Raw genomic sequence first — 26,738 nt, 5'->3', positions numbered from 1 at the left:
GTTCAACCATAAACACATTCCCAGGCGTTTCTTTAGATAACAGCAAAAACATAATTTGTACAAAAGCGTTTAGCTTAGTTATGCTAACGCTAGCTAGCGAAACCAAACTAAAATGTTTACAATGCCATGCCTGATTACATCTTGAATCAACTCGCTAGCTAACTTCCCACTAAAACAGGAAATCCAATCCATTCACCTAACGTTACGGTTTTAGTTTTAGTTCAGAAAAGTATCCCAATTCTAGTAGCAGCTTGTGACTAGTTGGTGTTGAAGAACATAGATCAGTATCCTAGGCTAGATCTAACAGTTGTATTATATTTGACGTGACCTCAGACCTGTCTGATCGGTTGTTAATTGGACAGGTTAATTAACATTGGACAGGTTTAAAAGCTCTTTGTCTCCATGGATACAGTTCTATCTTCCTTATAGTCAACACTCCAATCAGAAATTGGCAGAACACTCATGTGGAATGCCTGAAGCTTTCAGAACTTGAGTGTGTGTGTGTGTGTGTGGCAACTGAGGAAGTGTTCAACTTCAAGAACATTGATAAGAGGGAGTAGAGGCCTACTGAAACATTGGGAGCGTTAACATCTATGTTCGCAGTGACGTTTATAGTTTTAAATGCCATTAAAAACATTCATACAGATGATTTTGTCTCTTTCCCTTACAATCCAAACATAGTATGTCTATAACTCAATGCACTGCTTTTTAAAAATGATATTTTTAGGGCCAAGTTTAATCAAATAAAAGAAAGATTACTAATGCTATTAACTCTATTAATTATTTGAATCGTTTGACAGCCCTATTTAAAACTAAACAAATTCACTTTTGCAAATGATTTCCTTTCTGGAAAATGTTTCAACTTAGTATGCTGTTATGGTAGCCATGCAATAACTGCACTCAGGAAGAGAAGTGCACTTAAATTGAATTTAAAAATGTTAAAAAAGGACCAAACTTATTTAATAAACTTCAGAGTACTCTGTTCCACCTCATCCCCCTCTTCTTGTTCCACCTCTCTTTGGATCAGTTTGTCAAATTCACTTGTTCTCAGCTGTAGAACTCCAGCTCCCGGAATCCTCAGCTCTCCAGAAGCCAAGAATTCCATTGCATCATTTCCCCACGGCTTCCTCTCCCCCAGTGTCACGGTGACCAGGAATCAAATGCACCATCACCACTATACACATACTAAGGGCCTGTTTGAATCCATTTGATCTCTCTATAAAGCAGTTCTGTACCGTATGTACAAAAGTCACTCAGGCTCCGTGTGGCTCTCAGAACTTGAAGAGGTTGATAAAGCCTTGTGGAGAAACAGGCTTACAGCAGCTCTCTGTGTTGTTGGCGGTACAAGGGTGGTTTGTATCCTGAAACCACACAGAGAGAAAGAAAGATAATTTAGTATAGTAAATTAATTCTAAAGAAACAGAAATAACTGTCTAATTACTACTATGTAATAATAAAGTGTCACTTGTATTTGAATAGAGAGAGACACAGACACAGAGACAGAGACACACACAGAGAGAGAGAGAGAGTGATGTTGGAATGAGAGATGTTGAAGTGTTCCCAACACTACCTTCCAGATGAGGATGTGGCAGTGTGTGACACAGAGACAGAGATGATGGAATGAGAGATGTTGAAGTGTTCCCAACACTACCTTCCAGAAGAGGATGTGGCAGTGTGTGACACAGAGAGACAGAGACAGAGACAGAGATGATGGAATGAGAGATGTTGAAGTGTTCCCAACACTACCTTCCAGAAGAGGATGTGGCAGTGTGTGCAGAACTGCAGGGTTTCACTGTATTGCTCTCTGACAGGGTAGCAGCGACACAGCTTAAAGTACATCTTCTTCCACTCCAACTGGCCCTTGTCTGACACCATCAGACGCTTACGGATCTGCACAGAGAACACACACAACCTTTAGTCATGTTTAACTCCAAATGCTTGCAGATTTTGATATCTGCACTGCAACAAAATAAAACACACACACACAAAAAGAGATGCATTCAGTTTTAGTGTTAAGGTTAGAATTAGATTAAGGGTTAGGAGCTAGGTTAGAGTTTTAGGGTTAAGGTTAGAATTAGATTAAGGGTTAGGAGCTAGGGTTAGAGTTTTAGTGTTAAGGTTAGAATTAGATTAAGGGTTAGGAGCTAGGGTTAGAGTTTTAGGGTTAAGGTTAGAATTAGATTAAGGGTTAGGAGCTAGGGTTAGAGTTTTAGGGTTAAGGTTAGAATTAGATTAAGGGTTAGGAGCTAGGGTTAGAGTTTTAGGGTTAAGGTTAGAATTAGATTAAGGGTTAGGAGCTAGGGTTAGAGTTTTAGGGTTAAGGTTAGAATTAGATTAAGGGTTAGGAGCTAGGGTTAGAGTTTTAGTGTTAAGGTTAGAATTAGGTTAAGGGTTAGGAGCTAGGGTTAAGATTAGAATTAGGTTAAGGGTTAGGAGCTAGGGTTAAAGTTTTAGGGTTAAGGTTAGAATTAGGTTAAGGGTTAGGAGCTAGGGTTAGAGTTTTAGGGTTAAGATTAGAATTAGGTTAAGGGTTAGGAGCTAGGGTTAGAGTTTTAGGGTTAAGGTTAGAATTAGGTTAAGGGTTAGGAGCTAGGGTTAGAGTTTTAGGGTTAAGGTTAGAATTAGGTTAAGGGTTAGGAGCTAGGGTTAGAGTTTTAGGGTTAAGGTTAGAATTAGGTTAAGGGTTAGGAGCTAGGGTTAGAGTTTTAGGGTTAAGGTTAGAATTAGGTTTAGGGTTAGGAGCTAGGGTTAGAGTTTTAGGGTTAAGGTTAGAATTAGGTTAAGGGTTAGGAGCTAGGGTTAGAGTTTTAGGGTTAAGGTTAAAGAAAATACGATTTGAAATGGGACTGAATTGTGTGTCCCCACAAAGTTAGTTATAGAAGACTGTGTGTGTATGTATATATAAATACCAGTCTGTACCTGTCTGTCAGTGAAGTGGTGCTGGCAGAGTCTCTTCCACAGCAGCCTGTCCTCAGTGAGTTGTCCCAGGTCTGGAGTCACCTGTCCCAAACTGACCAGGTCCCTGCCATCTGACAGACGCTCCATGATGTTCAGCTGCAGGCTGGCAGGCAGGTCTGTCAGGGTCATACCCTTAGACACAGGCTGGGGGACACACACAGAGACTTACATTTTGTCATTTTAATTTACCTTTATTTAACTTGGCAAGTCAGTTAAGAACAAATTCTTATTTTCAATGACGGCCTGGGAACAGTGGGTTAACTGCCTGTTCAGGGGCAGAATGACAGATTTGTACCTTGTCAGCTCAGGGGTTTGAACTTGCTACCTTCCGGTTACTAGTCCAATGCTCTAACCACTAGGCTACGCTGCCGCCTCTACACTCTAACCACTAGGCTACCCTGCCGCCTCTACACTCTAACCACTAGCCACTAGGCTACCCTGCCTCCCCTCCCACATAAAGTGGAAGCATTTGGTTTGGCTTCCTTTCTACCTTCAGCAACAATATATTCCTTATATCCATTCTTATTAAAGTATCTCTAGTCCTGGGGGTATCAGTGATTGGCTGAATTCCAACTAGCTGGGTCTCACAGGTCTAAAACAACGAAGGTAAATCCAGAAACGTAGAGATGCCTGCAGGATCCCAGGACCAGAGTGGCCTTCCTCCATTCTAATATAGTCTTTCATTTCCTTGACAGATTCCTTATGATCCTGTAAAAGTTTGGGGGCTCAACCCTGTTGATCTGAATGTTGTCCAGCTGTTGTTGCCACTGCAGGATGTTCTCCTTGCTAACTAACTAACTAGCTGTGCCTGTCCTACTCACCCTGTTGATCTGAATGTTGTCCAGCTGTTGTTGCCACTGCAGGATGTTCTCCTTGCTAACTAACTAACAGGATGTTCTCAACCTGTTGATCTGAATGTTGTCCAGCTGTTGTTGCAACTGCAGGATGTTCTCCATGCTAACTAGCTAACTAGCTAACTAACTAGCTGTGCCTGTCCTACTCACCCTGTTGATCTGAATGTTGTCCAGCTGTTGTTGCCACTGCAGGATGTTCTCCATGCTAACTAGCTAACTAGCTAACTAACTAGCTAACTAACTAGCTGTGCCTGTCCTACTCACCCTGTTGATCTGAATGTTGTCCAGCTGTTGCCACTGCAGGATGTTCTCCATGCTAACTAACTAACTAGCTAACTAACTAGCTGTGCCTGTCCTACTCACCCTGTTGATCTGAATGTTGTCCAGCTGTTGCCACTGCAGGATGTTCTCCATGCTAACTAACTAACTAGCTAACTAACTAGCTGTGCCTGTCCTACTCACCCTGTTGATCTGAATGTTGTCCAGCTGTTGCCACTGCAGGATGTTCTCCATGCTAACTAACTAACTAGCTAACTAACTAGCTGTGCCTGTCCTACTCACCCTGTTGATCTGAATATTGTCCAGCTGTTGTTGCCACTGTAGAATGTTCTCCATGCGATGGACCCAACAGTTGATGTTCCCCACCAGAACAGACTTCCCCATATCCTGCACCAGGCCACACAGAGACACGTACAGGGTCTGAAGGAGCTCCTTGATTGGCCGAACATTCTGCTGGTCACCGAGGACTGTGGAGGGAGAGGACAAGAGAAACATTTTTCAGCAACTCTCAGGAAGACAAAATGGAAGTAGATTTCATTAGTACTTCTAAACTTTGTATTATGAATGTGTTATTTCATTATTATTTTTTAAATATATATTTTTTTAAAGGACACATCGTGCCTGTGCAGTTAATACACATGGTGTTCCCTTGGTAGTGTTAGTTACACCACCCAGAGCAGTTAATACACATGGTGTTCCCTTGGTAGTGCTAGTTACACCACCCAGAGCAGTTAATACACATGGTGTTCCCTTGGTAGTGCTAGTTACACCACCCAGAGCAGTTAATACACATGGTGTCCCTTGGTAGTGTTAGTTACACCACCCAGAGCAGTTAATACACATGGTGTTCCCTTGGTAGTGCTGTTTACACCACCCAGAGCAGTTAATACACATGGTGTTCTGTGTTCCCTTGGTAGTGCTGTTTACACCACCCAGAGCAGTTAATACACATGGTGTCCCTTGGTAGTGCTGTTTACACCACCCAGAGCAGTTAATACACATGGTGTCCCTTGGTAGTGTTAGTTACACCACCCAGAGCAGTTAATACACATGGTGTTCCCTTGGTAGTGCTGTTTACACCACCCAGAGCAGTTAATACACATGGTGTTCCCAGTGCTAGTTACACCACCCAGAGCAGTTAATACACATGGTGTTCCCTTGGTAGTGCTAGTTACACCACCCAGAGCAGTTACACCACCCAGAGCAGTTAATACACATGGTGTTCCCTTGGTAGTGCTAGTTACACCACCCAGAGCAGTTAATACACATGGTGTTCCCTTGGTAGTGCTAGTTACACCACCCAGAGCAGTTAATACACATGGTGTTCCCTTGGTAGTGCTAGTTACACCACCCAGAGTAGTTAATACACATGGTGTTCCCTTGGTAGTGCTAGTTACACCACCCAGAGCAGTTAATACACATGGTGTTCCCTTGGTAGTGTTAGTTACACCACCCAGAGTAGTTAATACACATGGTGTCCCTTGGTAGTGTTAGTTACACCACCCAGAGCAGTTAATACACATGGTGTTCCCTTGGTAGTGCTAGTTACACCACCCAGAGCAGTTAATATAATAATAATAAATGCCATTTAGCAGACGCTTTTATCCAAAGCGACTTACAGTCATGTGTGCATACATTCTACGTATGGGTGGTCCCGGGGATCAAACCCACTACCCTGGCGTTACAAGCACCATGCTCTACCAACTGAGCTACAGAAGGACATGGTGTTCCCTTGGTAGTGCTAGTTACACCACCCAGAGCAGTTAATACACATGGTGTTCCCTTGGTAGTGCTAGTTACACCACCCAGAGCAGTTAATACACATGGTGTTCCCTTGGTAGTGTTAGTTACACCACCCAGAGCAGTTAATACACATGGTGTTCCCTTGGTAGTGTTAGTTACACCACCCAGAGCAGTTAATACACATGGTGTTCCCTTGGTAGTGCTAGTTACACCACCCATTCTAGATCTACCAATGGGTTCATAACACTTCCTAAACAAAATGAACCTTTGTTTAACCTGAAGGAACATCTAGTTTACACGACTGTGTGTTGACTGTTACCATTTCCACTGAGAACCATTATGTAATGATTCATTACACCTCCTATCACTTCCACTGAGAACCATTATGTAATGATTCATTACACCTCCTATCACTTCCACTGAGAACCATTATGTAATGATTCATTACACCTCCTATCACTTCCACTGAGAACCATTATGTAATGATTCATTACACCTATCACTTCCACTGAGAACCATTATGTAATGATTCATTACACCTCCTATCACTTCCACTGAGAACCATTATGTAATGATTCATTACACCTCCTATCACTTCCACTGAGAACCATTATGTAATGATTCATTACACCTCCTATCACTTCCACTGAGAACCATTATGTAATGATTCATTACACCTCATATCATTAAAACACGCCGGTCAGCGAGCTGATGGTTCAATGGGTTTTGATGAAGTATGGAGGTCGTAATGCTCCCCAGACCTGGTTGTTGACATGATTAGAGGAAGTATGGAGGTCGTAATGCTCCCCAGACCTGGTTGTTGACATGATTAGAGGAAGTATGGAGGTCGTAATGCTCCCCAGACCTGGTTGTTGACATGATTAGAGGAAGTATGGAGGTCGTAGTGCTCCCCAGACCTGGTTGTTGACATGATTAGAGGAAGTATGGAGGTCGTAATGCTCCCCAGACCTGGTTGTTGACATGATTAGAGGAAGTATGGAGGTCGTAATGCTCCCCAGACCTGGTTGTTGAGGTTGTTGACATGATTAGAGGAAGTATGGAGGTCGTAATGCTCCCCAGACCTGGTTGTTGACATGATTAGAGGAAGTATGGAGGTCGTAATGCTCCCCAGACCTGGTTGTTGACATGATTAGAGGAAGTATGGAGGTCGTAATGCTCCCCAGACCTGGTTGTTGACATGATTAGAGGAAGTATGGAGGTCGTAATGCTCCCCAGACCTGGTTGTTGACATGATTAGAGGAAGTATGGAGGTCGTAATGCTCCCCAGACCTGGGTCATGATTAGGAAGTATGGTGCTCCCCAGACCTGGTTGTTGACATGATTAGAGGAAGTATGGAGGTCGTAATGCTCCCCAGACCTGGTTGTTGACATGATTAGAGTAATGCTCCCCAGAAGTATGGAGGTCGTAATGCTCCCCAGACCTGGTTGTTGACATGATTAGAGGAAGTATGGAGGTCGTAATGCTCCCCAGACCTGGTTGTTGACATGATTAGAGGAAGTATGGAGGTCGTAATGCTCCCCAGACCTGGTTGTTGACATGATTAGAGGAAGTATGGAGGTCGTAATGCTCCCCAGACCTGGTTGTTGACATGATTAGAGGAAGTATGGAGGTCGTAATGCTCCCCAGACCTGGTTGTTGACATGATTAGAGGAAGTATGGAGGTCGTAATGCTCCCCAGACCTGGTTGTTGACATGATTAGAGGAAGTATGGAGGTCGTAATGCTCCCCAGACCTGGTTGTTGACATGATTAGAGGAAGTATGGAGGTCGTAATGCTCCCATGATTAGAGGAAGTATGGAGGTCGTAATGCTCCCTAGACCTGGTTGTTGACATGATTAGAGGAAGTATGGAGGTCGTAATGCTCCCCAGACCTGGTTGTTGACATGATTAGAGGAAGTATGGAGGTCGTAATGCTCCCCAGACCTGGTTGTTGACATGATTAGAGGAAGTATGGAGGTCGTAATGCTCCCCAGACCTGGTTGTTGAGGTTGTTGACATGATTAGAGGAAGTATGGAGGTCGTAATGCTCCCCAGACCTGGTTGTTGACATGATTAGAGGAAGTATGGAGGTGACATGATTAGAGGAAGTATGGTAATGCTCCCCAGACCTGGTTGTTGACATGATTAGAGGAAGTATGGAGGTCGTAATGCTCCCCAGACCTGGTTGTTGAGGTTGTTGACATGATTAGAGGAAGTATGGAGGTCGTAATGCTCCCCAGACCTGGTTGTTGACATGATTAGAGGAAGTATGGAGGTAATGCTCCCCAGACCTGGTTGGTAATGCTCCCCAGACCTGGTTGTTGACATGATTAGAGGAAGTATGGAGGTCGTAATCCCCAGATTGACATGATTAGAGGAAGTATGGAATGCTCCCCAGACCTGGTTGTTGACATGATTAGAGGAAGTATGGAGGTCGTAATGCTCCCCAGACCTGGTTGTTGACATGATTAGAGGAAGTATGGAGGTCGTAATGCTCCCCAGACCTGGTTGTTGACATGATTAGAGGAAGTATGGAGGTCGTAATGCTCCCCAGACCTGGTTGTTGACATGATTAGAGGAAGTATGGAGGTCGTAATGCTCCCCAGACCTGGTTGTTGACATGATTAGAGGAAGTATGGAGGTCGTAATGCTCCCCAGACCTGGTTGTTGAGGTTGTTGACATGATTAGAGGAAGTATGGAGGTGACGTATGGAATGCTCCCCAGACCTGGTTGTTGACATGATTAGAGGAAGTATGGAGGTCGTAATGCTCCCCAGACCTGGTTGTTGACATGATTAGAGGAAGTATGGATTAGAGGAAGTATGGAATGCTCCCCAGACCTGACATGATTGTTGGAGGTTGTTGACATGATTAGAGGAAGTATGGAGGTCGTAATGCTCCCCAGACCTGGTTGTTGACATGATTAGAGGAAGTATGGAGGTCGTAATGCTCCCCAGACCTGGTTGTTGACATGATTAGAGGAAGTATGGAGGTCGTGCTCCCCAGACCTGGTTGTTGCTGCCCCAGACCTGGTTGTTGACATGATTAGAGGAAGTATGGAGGTCGTAATGCTCCCCAGACCTGGTTGTTGACATGATTAGAGGAAGTATGGACGATTAATGCTCCCCAGACCTGGTTGTTGACATGATTAGAGGAAGTATGGAGGTCGTAATGCTCCCCAGAATGCTCCCCAGACCTGGTTGTTGACATGATTAGAGGAAGTATGGAGGTCGTAATGCTCCCCAGACCTGGTTGTTGACATGATTAGAGGAAGTATGGAGGTCGTAATGCTCCCCAGACCTGGTTGTTGAGGTTGTTGACATGATTAGAGGAAGTATGGAGGTCGTAATGCTCCCCAGACCTGGTTGTTGACATGATTAGAGGAAGTGATTGGAGGTCGTAATGCTCCCCAGACCTGGTTGTTGACATGATTAGAGGAAGTATGGTAGTGCCCCCAGACCTGGTTGTTGACATGATTAGAGGAAGTATGTAATGCCCCCAGATAGGTCGTAATGCTCCCCAGACCTGGTTGTTGACATGATTAGAGGAAGTATGGAGGTGAGGGTATTGTAATGCTCCCCAGACCTGGTTGTTGACATGATTAGAGGAAGTAATGCTCCCCAGACCTGGTTGTTGACATGATTAGAGGAAGTATGGAGGTCGTAATGCTCCCCAGACCTGGTTGTTGACATGATTAGAGGAAGTATGGAGGTCGTAATGCTCCCCAGACCTGGTTGTTGACATGATTAGAGGAAGTATGGAGGTCGTAATGCTCCCCAGACCTGGTTGTTCCCCAGACCTGGTTGTTGACATGATTAGAGGAAGTATGGAGGTCGTAGTGCTCCCCAGACCTGGTTGTTGACATGATTAGAGGAAGTATGGAGGTCGTAATGCTCCCCAGACCTGGTTGTTGACATGATTAGAGGAAGTATGGAGGTCGTAATGCTCCCCAGACCTGGTTGTTGACATGATTAGAGGAAGTATGGAGGTCGTAATGCTCCCCAGACCTGGTTGTTGACATGATTAGAGGAAGTATGGAGGTCGTAATGCTCCCCAGACCTGGTTGTTGACATGATTAGAGGAAGTATGGAGGTCGTAATTCCCCAGACCTGGTTGTTGACATGATTAGTATGGAAGTATGCTCCCCAGAGGTGACATGATTAGAGGAAGTATGCTGCCCCAGACCTGGTTGTTGACATGATTAGAGGAAGTATGGAGGTCGTAATGCTCCCCAGACCTGGTTGTTGACATGATTAGAGGAAGTATGGAGGTCGTAATGCTCCCCAGACCTGGTTGTTGACATGATTAGAGGAAGTATGGAGGTCGTAATGCTCCCCAGACCTGGTTGTTGACATGATTAGAGGAAGTGGAATGCTCCCCAGACCTGGTTGTTGACATGATTAGAGGAAGTATGGAGGTCGTAATGCTCCCCAGACCTGATGTTGGTTGTTGACATGATTAGAGGAAGTATGGAGGTCGTAATGCTCCCCAGACCTGGTTGTTGACATGATTAGAGGAAGTATGGAGGTCGTAATGCTCCCCAGACCTGGACATGTTGGTTGTTGACATGATTAGAGGAAGTATGGAGGTCGTAATGCTCCCCAGACCCATGATTGGTATTGTTGCTCCCCAGACCTGGTTGTTGACATGATTAGAGGAAGTATGGAGGTCGTAATGCTCCCCAGACCTGGTTGTTGAGGTTGACAGACCTGGTTGTTGACATGATTAGAGGAAGTATGCTCCCCAGACCTGGGACAGTGCTCCCCAGACCTGGTTGTTGACATGATTAGAGGAAGTATGGAGGTCGTAATGCTCCCCAGACCTGGTTGTTGAGTATGGAGGTCGTAATGCTCCCCAGACCTGGTTGTTGACATGATTAGAGGAAGTATGGAGGTCGTAATGCTCCCCAGACCTGGTTGTTGAGGTTGTTGACATGATTACAGGAAGTATGGAGGTCCACAATAATAAACTAGGAAGTCATGAAGAAATGAAGAGGGGGGAGGAAGACCGGATTTGAGATTCAAACAGAAAGAGAGCTCACCTTTCTGCACCACTCTCTCCAGGATGTTCATGTAATTTTTCTGAGCCACTCCGCTGAGCGAGGGCAGCTGGGACTTGGCAATGAGCTCCAGCAGCTAGAGGAGAGAGAGACAGAGACAGAGACAGAGAGATAGAGGGAGCGAGAGCGAGCGAGTTGACATGATTAGAGGAAGAGAGCGAGAGACCTGGTTGTTGAGCATGATTAGAGGAAGAGAGACAGATTAAAACAGACATGCTCCCCAGAATGATATCACATAAGGCAGACCTACTGTCAGACTCACAGACTCGCTCTGTTCCTCCATTACTTATTGTTTGCTATGCTTGTCTGTCTCCGAGGCACAAATAGCAAGGCCCTGGTCAGAAGCAGTGCACTATGGGCCCTGGTCAGAAGCAGTGCACTACGAAGGGAATCGGGTGCCATTTGGGACTCAAGCTGTTCTTCCATGACTGACTGCGTATTATGGTTTTATGGTCTCTGTAGGTGTAGAAAGACAGACTGGGAGCTCAAAACAACAATCTCCACGTCTCTAACTATCAGCAGACTGTTGGAACAGAGGAGGTGTCTCCTGGTCTCTAACTATCAGACTGTTGGAACAGAGGAGGTGTCTCCTGGTCTCTAACTATCAGACTGTTGGAACAGAGGAGGTGTCTCCTGGTCTCTATCAGACTGTTGGAACAGAGGAGGTGTCTCCTGGTCTCTAACTATCAGACTGTTGGAACAGAGGAGGTGTCTCCTGGTCTCTATCAGACTGTTGGAACAGAGGAGGTGTCTCCTGGTCTCTAACTATCAGACTGACATGATTAGAGGAAGTATGGAGTAATGCTCCCCAGACCTGGATTGGAACAGAGGAGGTGTCTCCTGGTCTCTAACTATCAGACTGTTGGAACAGAGGAGGTGTCTCCTGGTCTCTAACTATCAGACTGTTGGAACAGAGGAGGTGTCTCCTGGTCTCTAACTATCAGACTGTTGGAACAGAGGAGGTGTCTCCTGGTCTCTATCAGACTGTTGGAACAGAGGAGGTGTCTCCTGGTCTCTAACTATCAGACTGTTGGAACAGAGGAGGTGTCTCCTGGTCTCTAACTATCAGACTGTTGGAACAGAGGAGGTGTCTCCTGGTCTCTATCAGACTGTTGGAACAGAGGAGGTGTCTCCTGTTGACATGTCTCTAATGCTATCAGACTGTTGGAACAGAGGAGGTGTCTCCTGGTCTCTATCAGACTGTTGGAACAGAGGAGGTGTCTCCTGGTCTCTATCAGACTGTTGGAACAGAGGAGGTGTCTCCTGGTCTCTAACTATCAGACTGTTGGAACAGAGGAGGTGTCTCCTGGTCTCTAACTATCAGACTGTTGGAACAGAGGAGGTGTCTCCTGGTCTCTAACTATCGACAGACTGTTGGAACAGAGGAGGTGTCTCCTGGTCTCTAACTATCAGACTGTTGGAACAGAGGAGGTGTCTCCTGGTCTCTAACTATCAGACTGTTGGAACAGAGGAGGTGTCTCCTGGTCTCTAACTATCAGACTGTTGGAACAGAGGAGGTGTCTCCTGGTCTCTAACTATCAGACTGTTGGAACAGAGGAGGTGTCTCCTGGTCTCTAACTATCAGACTGTTGGAACAGAGGAGGTGTCTCCTGGTCTCTCTCTGGAACAGAGGAACTATCAGACTGTTGGAACAGAGGAGGTGTCTCCTGGTCTCTATCAGACTGTTGGAACAGAGGAGGTGTCTCCTGGTCTCTATCAGACTGTTGGAACAGAGGAGGTGTCTCCTGGTCTCTAACTATCATCAGACTGTTGGAACAGAGGAGGTGTCTCCTGGTCTCTAACTATCAGACTGTTGGAACAGAGGAGGTGTCTCCTGGTCTCTAACTATCAGACTGTTGGAACAGAGGAGGTGTCTCCTGGTCTCTAACTATCAGACTGTTGGAACAGAGGAGGTGTCTCCTGGTCTCTATCAGACTGTTCTCCTGGTCTCTATCAGACTGTTGGAACAGAGGAGGTGTCTCCTGGTCTCTAACTATCATCAGACTGTTGGAACAGAGGAGGTGTCTCCTGGTCTCTAACTATCAGACTGTTGGAACAGAGGAGGTGTCTCCTGGTCTCTAACTATCAGACTGTTGGAACAGAGGAGGTGTCTCCTGGTCTCTAACTATCAGACTGTTGGAACAGAGGAGGTGTCTCCTGGTCTCTATCAGACTGTTGGAACAGAGGAGGTGTCTCCTGGTCTCTATCAGACTGTTGGAACAGAGGAGGTGTCTCCTGGTCTAACTATCAGACTGTTGGAACAGAGGAGGTGTCTCCTGGTCTCTAACTATCAGACTGTTGGAACAGAGGAGGTGTCTCCTGGTCTATCTCTATCAGACTGTTGGAACAGAGGAGGTGTCTCCTGGTCTAGGACTATCAGACTGTTGGAACAGAGGAGGTGTCTCCTGGTCTCTAACTATCAGACTGTTGGAACAGAGGAGGTGTCTCCTGGTCTCTATCTATCAGACTGTTGGAACAGAGGAGGTGTTTGGAAACTCTGCACCTGGCTAGAACTCTCTAGCCCCATCATGACTCAGTGGATACACAGACACATTCTTGGAAAGGGAACATCTATGCATGAATCCTAAAGGGGCTTGAGAGCGTGCTCGTGTGTGTGTGTGTGTCTCCCCCTGTGTGTTTACATGCCTACAGTATCCCTGTCACTTTAAAGCAGCCACTAGAACACTGTTCCCCCTGGCTGGGGCAGGTTGTCTCTATCTTAACTGTTGGACACACAGCATCTCTCCAACACTGGTGTACACCACAGCATCTAGTCCAACACAGTGTACACCACAGCATCTAGTCCAACACAGTGTCCACCACGGCATCTCTAGTCCAACAGCATCTAGTCCAACTACAGTGTACACCACAGCATCTAGTCTAACACAGTGTACACCACAGCATCTAGTCCAACACAGTGTACACCACAGCATCAGTCCAACACAGCATCTGGTCCAACACAGTACACCACAGCATCTAGTCCAACACAGTGTACACCACAGCATCTAGTCCAACACAGTGTACACCACAGCATCTATCACAGTGTTGGAACACCACAGCATCTAGTCCAACACAGACTGTTGGACACACAGCATCTAGTCCAACACAGTGTACACCACAGCATCTAGTCAACACAGTGTACACCACAGTCATCTAGTCCAACAGACAGTGTACACCACAGCATCTAGTCCAACACAGTGTACACCACAGCATCTAGTCAAGACAGTGAACACCACAGGTGTCATCCTAGTCCAACACAGTGTACACCACAGCATCTAGTCCAACACAGTGTACACCACAGCATCTAGTCTCAACACAGTGTACACCACAGCTCTAGTCCAACACAGTGTACACCACAGCATCTAGTCCAACACAGTGTACACCACAGCATCTAGTCAACACAGTGTACACCACAGCATCTAGTTGGAACAACACAGTGTCCACAGCATCTAGTCCAACACTGTGTGGAACACAGCATCTAGTCTAACCTGGTGTACACCACAGCATCTAGTCCAACACAGTGGACACCACAGCATCTAGTCCAACACAGTGTACACCACAGCATCTAGTCTATCACACAGTGGAACACAGCATCTGTCAACACAGTGTACACCACAGCATCTAGTCAACACAGTGTACACCACAGCATCTAGTCCAACACAGTGTACACCACAGCATCTAGTCCAACACAGTGTACAACAGCATCTAGTCTAACACAGTGTACTCCCATCTCTATCTAGTCCACCACAGCATCTAGTCCAACACAGTGTACACCACAGCATCTAGTCCAACACAGTGTACACCACAGCATCTAGTTGGAACACAGTGTCACCACAGCATCTAGTCTAACACAGTGTACACCACAGCATCTAGTCAACACAGTGTACACCCAGCATCTAGTCCAACACAGTGTACACTAACACAACCACACAGCATCTAGTCCAACACAGTGTACACCACAGCACTAGTCTCCACAGCATCTAGTCCAACACAGTGAACACAGCATCTAGTCTAACACAGTGTACACCACAGCATCTAGTCCAACACAGTTGGAACACAGCATCTAGTCTAACACAGTGTCACCACAGCATCTAGTTGGAACACAGGTGTCACCACAGCATCTAGTCAACACAGTGTACACCACAGCATCTAGTCTAACACAGTGTACACCACAGTCTCTATCAGACTGTGAACACAGCATCTAGTCCAACACAGTGTACACCACAGCATCTAGTCCAACACAGTGTGGAACAGCATCTAGTCCAACACAGTGTACACCACAGCATCTAGTCCAACACTGTGGAACACAGCATCTAGTCCAACACAGTGTACACCACAGCATCTAGTCCAACACAGGAGGTGTCTGTCCAACACCACAGCATCTAGTCCAACACAGTGTACACCACAGCATCTAGTCCAACACTGTGGAACCACAGCATCTAGTCCACCTGTTGGAACAGCTCTAGTCTGGAACAACACAGTGTACACCACAGCATCTGGAACACAGTGTACACCACAGCATCTAGTCCAACACAGATCTGTCTAACACAGTGTACACCACACATCTAGTGTAAACACAGCATCTAGTTGGAACACAGTGTACACCTGTTGGAACAGCATCATCTAGTCTAACACAGTGTACACCACAGCATGGAACACAGTGTACACCACAGCATCTAGTCCAACACAGTGTACACCACAGCATCTAGTCTAACACAGTGTACACCACAGCATCTAGTCTCTATCAACACAGTGTCTCCTGGTCTAACCACAGCATCTAGTCTAACACAGTGTACATCCTGTTGGAACAGCATCTAGTCTAACACTGTGTACACCACAGCATCTAGTCTAACACAGTGTAACACAGCATCTAGTCTAACACAGTGTACACCACAGCATCTAGTCCAACACAGTGTACACAGCATCTAGTCCAACACAGTGTACACCACAGCATCTAGTCTAGTCAACACAGCATTTGGTCTACACCACAGCATCTAGTCTAACACAGTGTACACCACAGCATCTAGTCCAACACAGTGTACACCACAGCATCTAGTCCAACACAGTGTACACCACAGCATCTAGTCCAACACAGTGTACACCACAGCATCTAGTCCAACACAGCATTTAGTCTAACACAGTGTACACCACAGCATCTAGTCCAACACAGTGTACACCACAGCATCTAGTCCAACACAGTGTACACCACAGCATCTAGTCCAACACAGTGTACACCACAGCATCTAGTCTAACCACAGCATCTAGTCTAACACAGTGTACACCACAGCATCTAGTCTAAACACAGCATCTAGTCTAACACAGTGTACACCACAGCATCTAGTCTAACACAGTGTACACCACAGCATCTAGTCTAACACAGTGTACACCACAGCATCTAGTCCAACACAGTGTACACCACAGCATCTAGTCCAACACAGTGTACACCACAGCATCTAGTCTAACACAGTGTACACCACAGCATCTAGTCAACACAGCATCTGTCCAACACAGTGTACACACCATCAGCTAAATCTATCTAACACAGTGTACACCACAGCATCTAGTCTAACACAGTGTACACCACAGCATCTAGTCAACACAGTGTACACCACAGCATCTAGTCCAACACAGTGTACACCACAGCATCTAGTCCAACACAGTGTACACCACAGCATCTAGTCCAACACAGTGTACACCACAGCATCTAGTCTAACACAGTGTACACCACAGCATCTAGTCCAACACAGTGTACACCACAGCATCTAGTCCAACACAGTGTACACCACAGCATCTAGTCCAACACAGTGTACACCACAGCATCTAGTCCAACACAGTGTACACCACAGCATCTAGTCAACACAGTGTACACCACAGCATCTAGTCCAACACAGTGTCCACCACAGCATCTAGTCCAACACAGCATCTAGTCCAACACAGTGTACACCACAGCATCTAGTCTAACACAGTGTACACCACAGCATCTAGTCCAACACAGCATCTAGTCCAACACAGCATCTAGTCTAACACAGCATCTAGTCTAACACAGTGTACAACACAGCATCTAGTCCAACACAGCATCTAGTCCAACACAGCATCTAGTCCAACACAGCATCTAGTCCAACACAGCATCTAGTCCAACACAGCATCTAGTCCAACACAGCATCTAGTCCAACACAGCATCTAGTCCAACACAGTGTCCAACACAGCATCTAGACCAACACAGCATCTAGTCTAACACAGTGTACACCACAGCATCTAGTCCAACACAGTGTACACCACAGCATCTAGTCCAACACAGTGTACACCACAGCATCTAGTCTAACACAGTGTACACCACAGCATCTAGTCCAACACAGTGTACACCACAGCATCTAGTCCAACACAGTGTACACCACAGCATCTAGTCCAACACAGTGTACACCACAGCATCTAGTCTAACACAGCATCTAGTCTAACACAGCATCTAGTCCAACACAGTGTCCACCACAGCATCTAATCCAACACAGCATCTAGTCCAACACAGCATCTAGTCTAACACAGTGTACACCACAGCCAGGACAGGGGTGGCATGTAGGGTATGCAACATCAGACACAGCTACTGACATCATGGAGAAACTGGTCCTTACACAACTCTGGACAGGACATGTGACCATTGTCATCCCCCCCCCCAACCCCCCAAACAAAACACAAGAGCCCCTTAAGGCGACCACATGCTTCCCATCCCAAACAGTTTACGCATATCAATAAATAATATATATAATGACCACATTCAGTGGTTCCATTCTGTTCTTCGGTGAAGCTTTTTTTTTGTGGTTGTTAGTGCAGAACATTTTGTCTCAAGGCAAGCCTCAGTCCCTCAGGTCGGGGGCCTCAGTCCCGCAGGTCGGGGGCCTCAGTCCCGCAGGTCGGGGGCCTCAGTCCCGCAGGTCGGGGGCCTCAGTCCCGCAGGTCGGGGGCCTCAGTCCCGCAGGTCGGGGGCCTCAGTCCCGCAGGTCGGGGGCCTCAGTCCCGCAGGTCGGGGGCCTCAGTCCCGCAGGTCGGGGGCCTCAGTCCCGCAGGTCGGGGGCCTCAGTCCCGCAGGTCGGGGGCCTCAGTCCCGCAGGTCGGGGGCCTCAGTCCCGCAGGTCGGGGGCCTCAGTCCCTCAGGTCGGGGGCCTCAGTCCCTCAGGTCGGGGGCCCTTCGCCAGTGATTGGTCAACAGTAGGAGTTCTTCAGTTGAAGGGTTTGTTTTCATTCGACGAATCTCAAAATCGTTTTCATGCACATTTCCCCCCACTTGAAAAATATTGAAACAAACATCTTTGTTAAATTGTAAAACTAAGACCTCCTCTGTAAAAATGAATGACAGATTGGGGGCGGATCCCGAGTGGCGCAGCTGTTTAAGGCGTCACTACAGACCCGGGTTCGTTCCCAGGCGGTGTCACAACCGGTCGTGATTGGGAGTACCATTGGGCGATGCACAATTGGCACAGCGTCGTGCGGGTTAGGGGAGGGGCTTTACTTGGCTCATGGCGCTCTAGTGTCTCCTTGTGGCGGGCCGGGCGCCTGCAGGCTGACTCGGTCGTCAGTTGAACGTCGTTTCCTCCGACACATTGGTGCGGCTGGCTTCCGGGTTAAGCGGGCGGGGTCACGTTTCAGAGGACGCATGACTCGACCTTCGCCTCCCGAGCACGTGGGGGAGTTGCAGCGACGAGACAAGATCATAATTGAGGGGGAAAAAAGGAGGTAAAATAAAACAAATATATATCATAATAATTAACGACAGATTTATTGAGTTATCTGCGATTAATTCGGACTAATTTTAGGAAGTGTATCATGGCTACAGCATCTCAAAATGGACGCATTTTTCTCGTTTTTCAAGCGAAGGTCTTTTGAGTTCGGCTAGTTCGCCAGCCAAACTGAAGCATGCGGAAGGCTTTACCCTCCTCTCAACCTCCCCAAGTGTATCTCTCCTCTCCCTCCACCCCCCTCCCCAAGTGTCTGAGTGTGCCTCTCCCCTCCTCTCTTCTCCCTCCACCCAAGTGTGTGGAGGAATGGAGGAATGGCAGCCTCCACTCAGCAGTAGGTCAGGACATTGTGTGTACTTATAGCCTCCACTCTACAGTAGGTCAAGACATTGTGTGTGTGTGTGTGTGTGTACTTATAGCCTCCACTCTACAGTAGGTCAAGACATTGTGTGTGTGTGTGTGTGTGTGTACTTATAGCCTCCACTCTACAGTAGATCAGGACATTGTGTGTGTGTGTGTGTGTACTTATAGCCTCCACTCTACACTAACTGTCAACGTAGGTTGTCTCCATTTCCAATAACCCAGAGAGTATTGCCTAATAGATCAACACGCAGCTGTGTTTCCATGATCGTTGTGTCACCCTATGGGCTTAAAAAGTAGTGCACTACATTATATAGGGAATACGGTGCCATTTGGGACGCAGTGGTAAACCTGATTTGTGTGGTGTAAACGAGAACCTCACTAATATCATGCTGCAGTAGAACACACACACACACACACACAGGCCCCTACTACCGTTACCTAAGATATTATTCTGATGATAGTCTGTACTTACTGTTCTAGTTCTCTTTTAAATCAACAGAGAGAGATGTGTTCAAAGCAGACCACCAAACACACACCGTATCTCTCTCTCCCTCACAGAGTCTCTCTCTCGCTCCCTCACAGGCCGCTGTGAGTTAAGAGAATATCTCCAAAGAGCCTCTTGTCTGGAGAGAAGTGATAAGGCCCAGAGAGAGAGAGACAGCAGAGAGAGAGAGACAGCAGAGAGAGAGAGAGAGACAGAGAGAGACAGCAGAGAGAGAGAGAGAGACAGCAGAGAGAGAGAGAGAGACAGCAGAGAGAGAGAGAGAGAGAGAGACAGAGAGAGAGAGACAGCAGAGAGAGAGAGAGAGACAGCAGACAGCAGAGAGAGAGAGACAGCAGAGAGACAGCAGAGAGACAGCAGAGAGACAGCAGAGAGAGAGAGAGAGAGAGAGAGAGAGACAGAGAGAGAGAGAGACACAGCAGAGAGAGAGAGAGACAGCAGAGAGAGAGAGACAGCAGAGAGAGAGAGAGAGACAGCAGAGAGAGAGAGAGACAGAGAGAGAGAGAGAGAGAGACAGCAGAGAGAGAGAGAGCAGAGAGAGAGAGAGAGAGAGAGAGAGAGAGAGAGACAGCAGAGAGAGAGAGAGAGAGAGACAGCAGAGAGAGAGAGAGAGAGAGAGAGAGACAGCAGAGAGAGCAGAGAGAGAGAGACAGCAGAGAGAGAGAGACAGCAGAGAGAGAGAGAGAGAGAGAGAGAGAGAGAGAGAAAGAGACAGAGAGAGAGAGAGAGCAGAGAGAGAGAGAGAGAAAGACAGAGAGAGAGAGAGACAGCAGAGAGCAGAGAGAGACAGACAGCAGAGAGAGAGAGACAGCAGAGAGAGAGAGAGACAGACAGAGAGAGACAGCAGAGAGAGAGAGAGACAGCAGAGAGAGAGAGAGAGACAGCAGAGAGAGAGAGAGAGACAGCAGAGAGAGAAGAGAGACAGCAGAGAGAGAGAGAGAGAGAGCAGAGAGACAGAGAGAGAGAGAGAGAGAGAGAGAGAGAGAGAGAGCAGAGAGAGAGACAGAGAGAGAGAGACAGCAGAGAGAGAGACAGAGAGAGAGAGAGAGAGACAGCAGAGAGAGAGACAGAGAGAGAGAGAGAGAGAGAGCAGAGAGAGAGAGACAGCAGAGAGAGAGAGAGAGAGAGAGCAGACAGAGAGAGAGACAGCAGAGAGAGAGAGAGAGAGACAGAGAGAGCAGAGAGAGAGAGCAGAGAGAGAGAGACAGCAGAGAGAGAGAGAGACAGCAGAGAGAGAGAGAGAGACAGCAGAGAGAGACAGAGAGAGAGAGACAGAGAGAGAGAGAGAGAGAGAGAGAGAGAGAGACAGCAGAGAGAGAGAGAGAGACAGCAGAGAGAGAGAGAGAGAGACAGCAGAGAGAGAGAGAGAGAGAGACAGCAGAGAGAGAGAGAGACAGCAGAGAGAGAGAGACAGCAGCAGAGAGAGAGAGAGAGAGACAGCAGAGAGAGAGAGAGACAGCAGAGAGAGAGAGAGAGAGAGAGAGAGAGACAGCAGAGAGAGAGAGAGAGAGAGAGACAGCAGAGAGAGAGAGACAGCAGAGAGAGAGCAGAGACAGCAGAGAGAGAGACAGCAGAGAGAGAGAGAGAGAGAGAGACAGCAGAGAGAGAGAGAGAGAGAGAGAGAGACAGCAGAGAGAGAGAGAGAGAGAGAGACAGAGAGACAGCAGAGAGAGAGAGAGAGACAGCAGAGAGAGAGAGAGAGAGAGCAGAGAGACAGAGAGAGAGAGAGAGAGACAGCAGACAGCAGAGAGAGAGAGAGAGCAGAGAGAGAGAGAGACAGCAGAGAGAGAGAGAGAGAGAGAGAGCAGCAGAGAGAGAGAGCAGAGAGAGAGACAGCAGAGAGAGAGAGAGAGACAGCAGAGAGAGAGACAGAGACAGCAGAGAGAGACAGCAGAGAGAGAGAGAGACAGTAGAGAGAGAAAGAGACAGTAGAGAGAAAGAGACAGCAGAGAGAAGAGAGAGAAGAGACAGCAGAGAGAGAAAGACCCCTCAGAGAGAGACAGAACCAGAGAGAGAAAGAGACAGAACATAACACAGCCCTTTAAAACACCCCTCAGTGCTGTGTCTGAGGTTAAAACCCCTCAGTGCAAGGTTAACCCTTTAGACACCCCTCAGTACTGTGTCTGAGGTTAACACCCCCTGCTTAGACACCCCTCAGTACTGTGTCTGAGGTTAACCCTTTAAACCCCTCAGTACTGTGTCTGTGGTTAACACACCCCTCAGTGCTGTGTCTGAGGTTAACCCTTTAGACACCCCTCAGTACTGTGTCTGAGGTTAACCCTTTAGACACCCCTCAGTGCTGTGTCTGAGGTTAACCCTTTAGACACCCCTCAGTACTGTGTCTGAGGTTAACCCTTTAAAACACCCCTCAGTACTGTGTCTGAGGTTAACCCTTTAAAACACCCCTCAGTACTGTGTCTGAGGTTAACCCTTTAAACACCCCTCAGTACTGTGTCTGAGGTTAACCCTTTAGACACCCCTCAGTACTGTGTCTGAGGTTAACCCTTTAGACACCCCTCAGTACTGTGTCTGAGGTTAACCCTTTAGACACCCCTCAGTGCTGTGTCTGAGGTTAACCCTTTAAACACCCCTCAGTGCTGTGTCTGAGGTTAACCCTTTAAACACCCCTCAGTACTGTGTCTGAGGTTAACCCTTTAAAACTCCTACTCTCTGTGGTAACACCCTTGAATGTTCAACAATACATTAGTATGAATGCACAATGTCATATTTGTCATTTTCCTAAGGTGACGCCGAAGGACAATTCACATCCTCAGATGGACAATAAAGTTATATTTCCAATTTCATGGGAATCCTCAGATGGACAATAAAGTTATATTTCCAATCTCATGGGAATCCTCAGATGGACAATAAAGTTATATTTCCAATCTCATGGGAATCCTCAGATGGACAATAAAGTTATATTTCCAATTTCATGGGAATCCTCAGATGGACAATAAAGTTATATTTCCAATCTCATGGGAATCCTCAGATGGACAATAAAGTTATATTTCCAATCTCATGGGAATCCTCAGATGGACAATAAAGTTATGTTCCTATTTCATGGGAATCCTCAGATGGACAATAAAGTTATATTTCCAATCTCATGGGAATCCTCAGATGGACAATAAAGTTATATTTCCAATCTCATGGGAATCCTCAGATGGACAATAAAGTTATATTTCCAATCTCATGGGAATCCTCAGATGGACAATAAAGTTATATTTCCAATCTCATGGGAATCCTCAGATGGACAATAAAGTTATGTTCCTATCTCATAGGAATCCCTTCATCATGATCTAACACAGAAGTAGAAGTGAGAAGTCAACCCACCCGTACGACATAGTTGAACCTCCGGTTGTCCTTGATGGCGCTGCAGAAGTCCAGCCGGTTGAACGCTTCTCCCAGAGTGCAGTAACCATGACGCTGGGATAATTAGGACGATCGGGTATTAGTGTCTGGTTCACGGGCAACAGGGTATACTGTAACTGTTTATGTTAATAAAGAGACAGTCCTTCCTTCCTTTCCTTCCTTCCTTACCTCTTTAGTGCTTCCTTTGTGAACGTAAATCCATTTCTCTTTGTGGAAATCTGTAGGAAAAAGGAGAGTGTGTTATTGAGGACATTATTATTTTTTTTTAAGACTGAGCATCACCGTGGAGACGACCATTTCCTGTGTAAAATGTCTTTATGATGTCATTGGCCGGTACTGTAATACTGTAGGTTAAACTTACAGGGAATCTTTGCGTTGTTGTTCATGAAGTCTTTCCTTCTCTTCTTAGCTGCCATGTCGTATGTAACAGACAGCCGCAGATTCTCCTGGAAGCATTCGTCCTCTGTTTTACAATAGCTGGAAGACAGACCATACATCCTGTTAGCCACAGCTGGAAGACAGACCATACATCCTGTTAGCCATAGCTGGAAGACAGACCATACATCCTGTTAGCCATAGTTGGAAGACAGACCATACATCCTGTTAGCCATAGCTGGATGACAGACCATACATCCTGTTAGCAATAGCTGGAAGACAGACCATACATCCTGTTAGCAATAGCTGGAAGACAGACCATACATCCTGTTAGCAATAGCTGGAAGACAGACCATACATCATGTTAGCAATAGCTGGAAGACAGACCATACATCCTGTTAGCAATAGCTGGAAGACTGACCATACACCCAGTTACACATCTGGTGTACAAAAAACTAAATTTGAGTTTTATCATTGTATGAAATGTTTTTAAAAATGGCTCATTTGAGATGATACTATGTTTTTCCAAACAGGTAGGCATATAGTTGTCTTCAAACTGCCTGGAGTCAGGATCCACTGTAATTCCAATTCGTCTAATCCCATCACTTGCACAGTAGTTATTTATAGCACAATGATTAACGAGTAGGAACACAGGCTCAAAACACACAGTAACACAATAACGTCTCCTGCTTAGCCGTAGTTTAACAGCAAGAGCGAATAGCGTATTGTGAGTAACGTCACATTAGGTTTCTATCACATATCTATTTAATCACTTATTTTAGAGGTAGACTGGATATCAAATTGTCAATATGTATATATTTTTTATCCTTCTCTGTCCCCCTGCCGCAATCTCTCAATTCAAGGGGCTTTATTGGTATGGGAAACATATGTTAACTAGATAATAAATAAAAGTGTCTCTCTCTCTATCGCTCTCAGAGCATTTCATGGGAAAACTCCTTGGATAACTTGATGGCGCACTTCAGTTGTTCTCGATGTCACTAACTGGTGTCGATGCTGCTCAAGACTAAATGTATCAGGAAGCACAAACACAACAACAAAACATACATTCAGTTTCCGATACTGACCTCACGTCTGAGTCATTGCTGTTTTTTTCGTCTAAAGAATAGTTTTTCCATCCTTCTTCAGTTTTAACCCAGCTCTGACCCGGGGACCGCCAATCCTGTCCTAGAAAAGGCATTCTCGACCGTTTCAAAATCAACAACGCCGAAAGAAAATGATAGTTCTGACTTTATGTTGAAGAACGTTAAATGTTGTAAGATACAGGTTTGTTTTTGTCTCCCGTCTGGTCTTCAATAAAGTGTCTGATGTGTTGTCTAGTATTGTGACTGCGCAGCGGCCCTTTTTATTCTCCTGTGAACAATCCGGAAAGTCAACACTTGGAGCTCCTCCCCCTTTTGGAAACTGTGCGGCAACACGTGGCTTTGTTTATCTTCTTCTCTATTGCAAAACGACCCAGGGAAGGAATACTGTCACCCACAGTGGGGGTTTAGGGGCAAATGTCCTGTGCTGGAAGATACATTAATCATTTTATACTGCTGAATCAGAGCTTTTTCATTTGACCTAGACACTACAAGCCTTTCTTGATAACGTAGATAAAATAATCTTATCCGTTTCTGTAAAAATTCCCTGACTCACCCTGGAAGTTAAAAATGAAGTCTCTTCTCAGGATTCTGCTAGAGTGCAGGGTTACATTGGGGGGGGGGGGGGGACAAGATGTATAAGGGGGGGGGGGGTAAATTGAGCCGCCCTCTAGGAAAAAATACACCAAATTAATAATTCCACCAAATATTTAGGAAGAGGTCATCGTTTCATGAAGTCTGTGAAGGACGAAACCACTTGGAAAAAGTGGTAAGCAAGTTATGTGCATCGATTTTCACCAAGTCAGATAAATGTATTAGGCTGGAGGTTTCCTTGTAGCTCTGTGGGCTAGTAGTTTGCCTTGGGGTAAGTTTAGCCAATGGCCTTGGAGTAGCCAATGGTTGAGCCAATGGCCTTGGGGTAAGTTTAGCCAATGACCTTGGAGTATCCAATGGTTGAGCCAATGGCCTTGGAGTAGCCAATGGTTGAGCCAATGACCTTGGAATATCCAATGGTTGAGCCAATGGCCTTGGAGTATCCAATGGTTGAGCCAATGGCCTTGGAGTATCCAATGGTTGAGCCAATGGCCTTGGAGTATCCAATGGTTGAGCCAATGGCCTTGGAGTATTCAATGGTTGAGTCAATGGCCTTGGAGTAGCCAATGGTTGAGCCAATGGCCTTGGAGTATCCAATGGTTGAGCCAATGGCCTTGGAGTAGCCAATGGTTGAGCCAATGGCCTTGGAGTAGCCAATGTTTGAGTCAATGGCCTTGGAGTAGCCAATGGTTGAGCCAATGGCCTTGGAGTATCCAATGGTTGAGCCAATGGCCTTGGAGTATCCAATGGTTGAGCCAATGGCCTTGGAGTAGCCAATGGTTGAGCCAATGGCCTTGGAGTAGCCAATGGTTGAGCCAATGGCCTTGGAGTATCCAATGGTTGAGCCAATGGCCTTGGAGTATCCAATGGTTGAGCCAATGGCCTTGGAGTATCTGGTCAATGACCAGATGAGACTGCATATGATGTGATGTGTTATGATGTGTTGTGTTTTGATATGATGTGATATTATGTTTTATGATATGATATGATGTGATGTGATGTGATGTGATATGATGTGATATGATGTGATGTGATGTGATATGATGTGATATGATGTGATATGATGTGATGTGATATGATGTGATATGATGTGATATGATGTGATATGATGTGTTGTGTTTTGATATGATATGATATTATGTTTTATGATATGATATGATGTGATATGATGTGATATGATATGATGTGATGTGATGTGATGTGATGTGATATGATGTGATGTGATATGATGTGATGTGATGTGATATTATGTTTTATGATATGATGTGATATGATGTGTTATGATGTGATGTGATATGATGTGATATGATGTGATGTGATATTATATTTTGTGCACACACAAATGCACACTTCCAGTCGAGATGCACGCTCTGAAACGCTAACTATACATGCATAATGTTCTGTTTCTTTGTAACGTTGAGCAACGTGACAGTTGTTCTTCTCCCAAAATACCCCCCTCCCCCCTCCCCCCCTTCAAAGTTAGGCCCGGCACCAGATGCAACCAGAGCAGGGGCTTTCCTAGAGGTCCGTGTGGATGGTATTTCCCTGGCTGGAACAGGACAACATTACAGAAACACCAGACTGGTGTGGCGGGACCAGACACATCCAAACGGCCAATCAACATAGAATAATACAACATGTATATATTATTGGTTGGTAAAGCAGGTCAGTTAGTAGAGCATGGCTCTTGCAATGTCAGGATAGTGGGTTGGATTCCCAGGGGCCACCCATACCTAAACAAAAGCATATGTATCCTGATTGGTTAAAACAATTATCAAACACTGATGAACAGAACTGTCTGATTCCTCTCTCTC

General features: G+C 46.1%; 1 protein-coding gene across 1 annotated transcript; it reads right to left on the bottom strand.

The window, feature by feature from the left end:
• Positions 1-594: 594 nt before the first annotated feature.
• Positions 595-24,603, bottom strand: LOC124017633 (F-box only protein 32-like). Its single transcript, XM_046332888.1, has 9 exons — positions 24,316-24,603; positions 23,217-23,332; positions 23,024-23,073; positions 22,817-22,909; positions 10,877-10,970; positions 4,374-4,558; positions 2,920-3,102; positions 1,747-1,890; positions 595-1,361 (listed from the first exon to the last, which is right to left on the bottom strand). The coding sequence occupies exons 1-9, from the start codon at positions 24,426-24,428 to the stop codon at positions 1,272-1,274; spliced, it is 1,068 nt and encodes a 355-aa protein (XP_046188844.1). The 5' UTR covers positions 24,429-24,603; the 3' UTR covers positions 595-1,271.
• Between the last annotated feature and the right edge of the window lie 2,135 nt (positions 24,604-26,738).

The sequence above is a fragment of the Oncorhynchus gorbuscha genome, unplaced genomic scaffold, assembly GCF_021184085.1.
Source record: "Oncorhynchus gorbuscha isolate QuinsamMale2020 ecotype Even-year unplaced genomic scaffold, OgorEven_v1.0 Un_scaffold_295, whole genome shotgun sequence".
Taxonomy (NCBI): Eukaryota; Metazoa; Chordata; class Actinopteri; order Salmoniformes; family Salmonidae; genus Oncorhynchus; species Oncorhynchus gorbuscha.
This window is presented reverse-complemented; position numbering and strand designations above follow the sequence as displayed.

Excerpts from the sequence above, each read along its gene's own strand:
- LOC124017633 (XM_046332888.1), bottom strand. The coding sequence starts at position 24,428 with ATGCCTTTTCTAGGACAGGATTGGCGGTCCCCGGGTCAGAGCTGGGTT. Across the intron at positions 22,910-23,023 it reads ACAAAGGAAGCACTAAAGAG|CGTCATGGTTACTGCACTCT; the intron begins GTAAGGAAGGAA and ends TAATTATCCCAG. Across the intron at positions 1,362-1,746 it reads GCCACATCCTCTTCTGGAAG|GATACAAACCACCCTTGTAC; the intron begins GTAGTGTTGGGA and ends GTGTGGTTTCAG.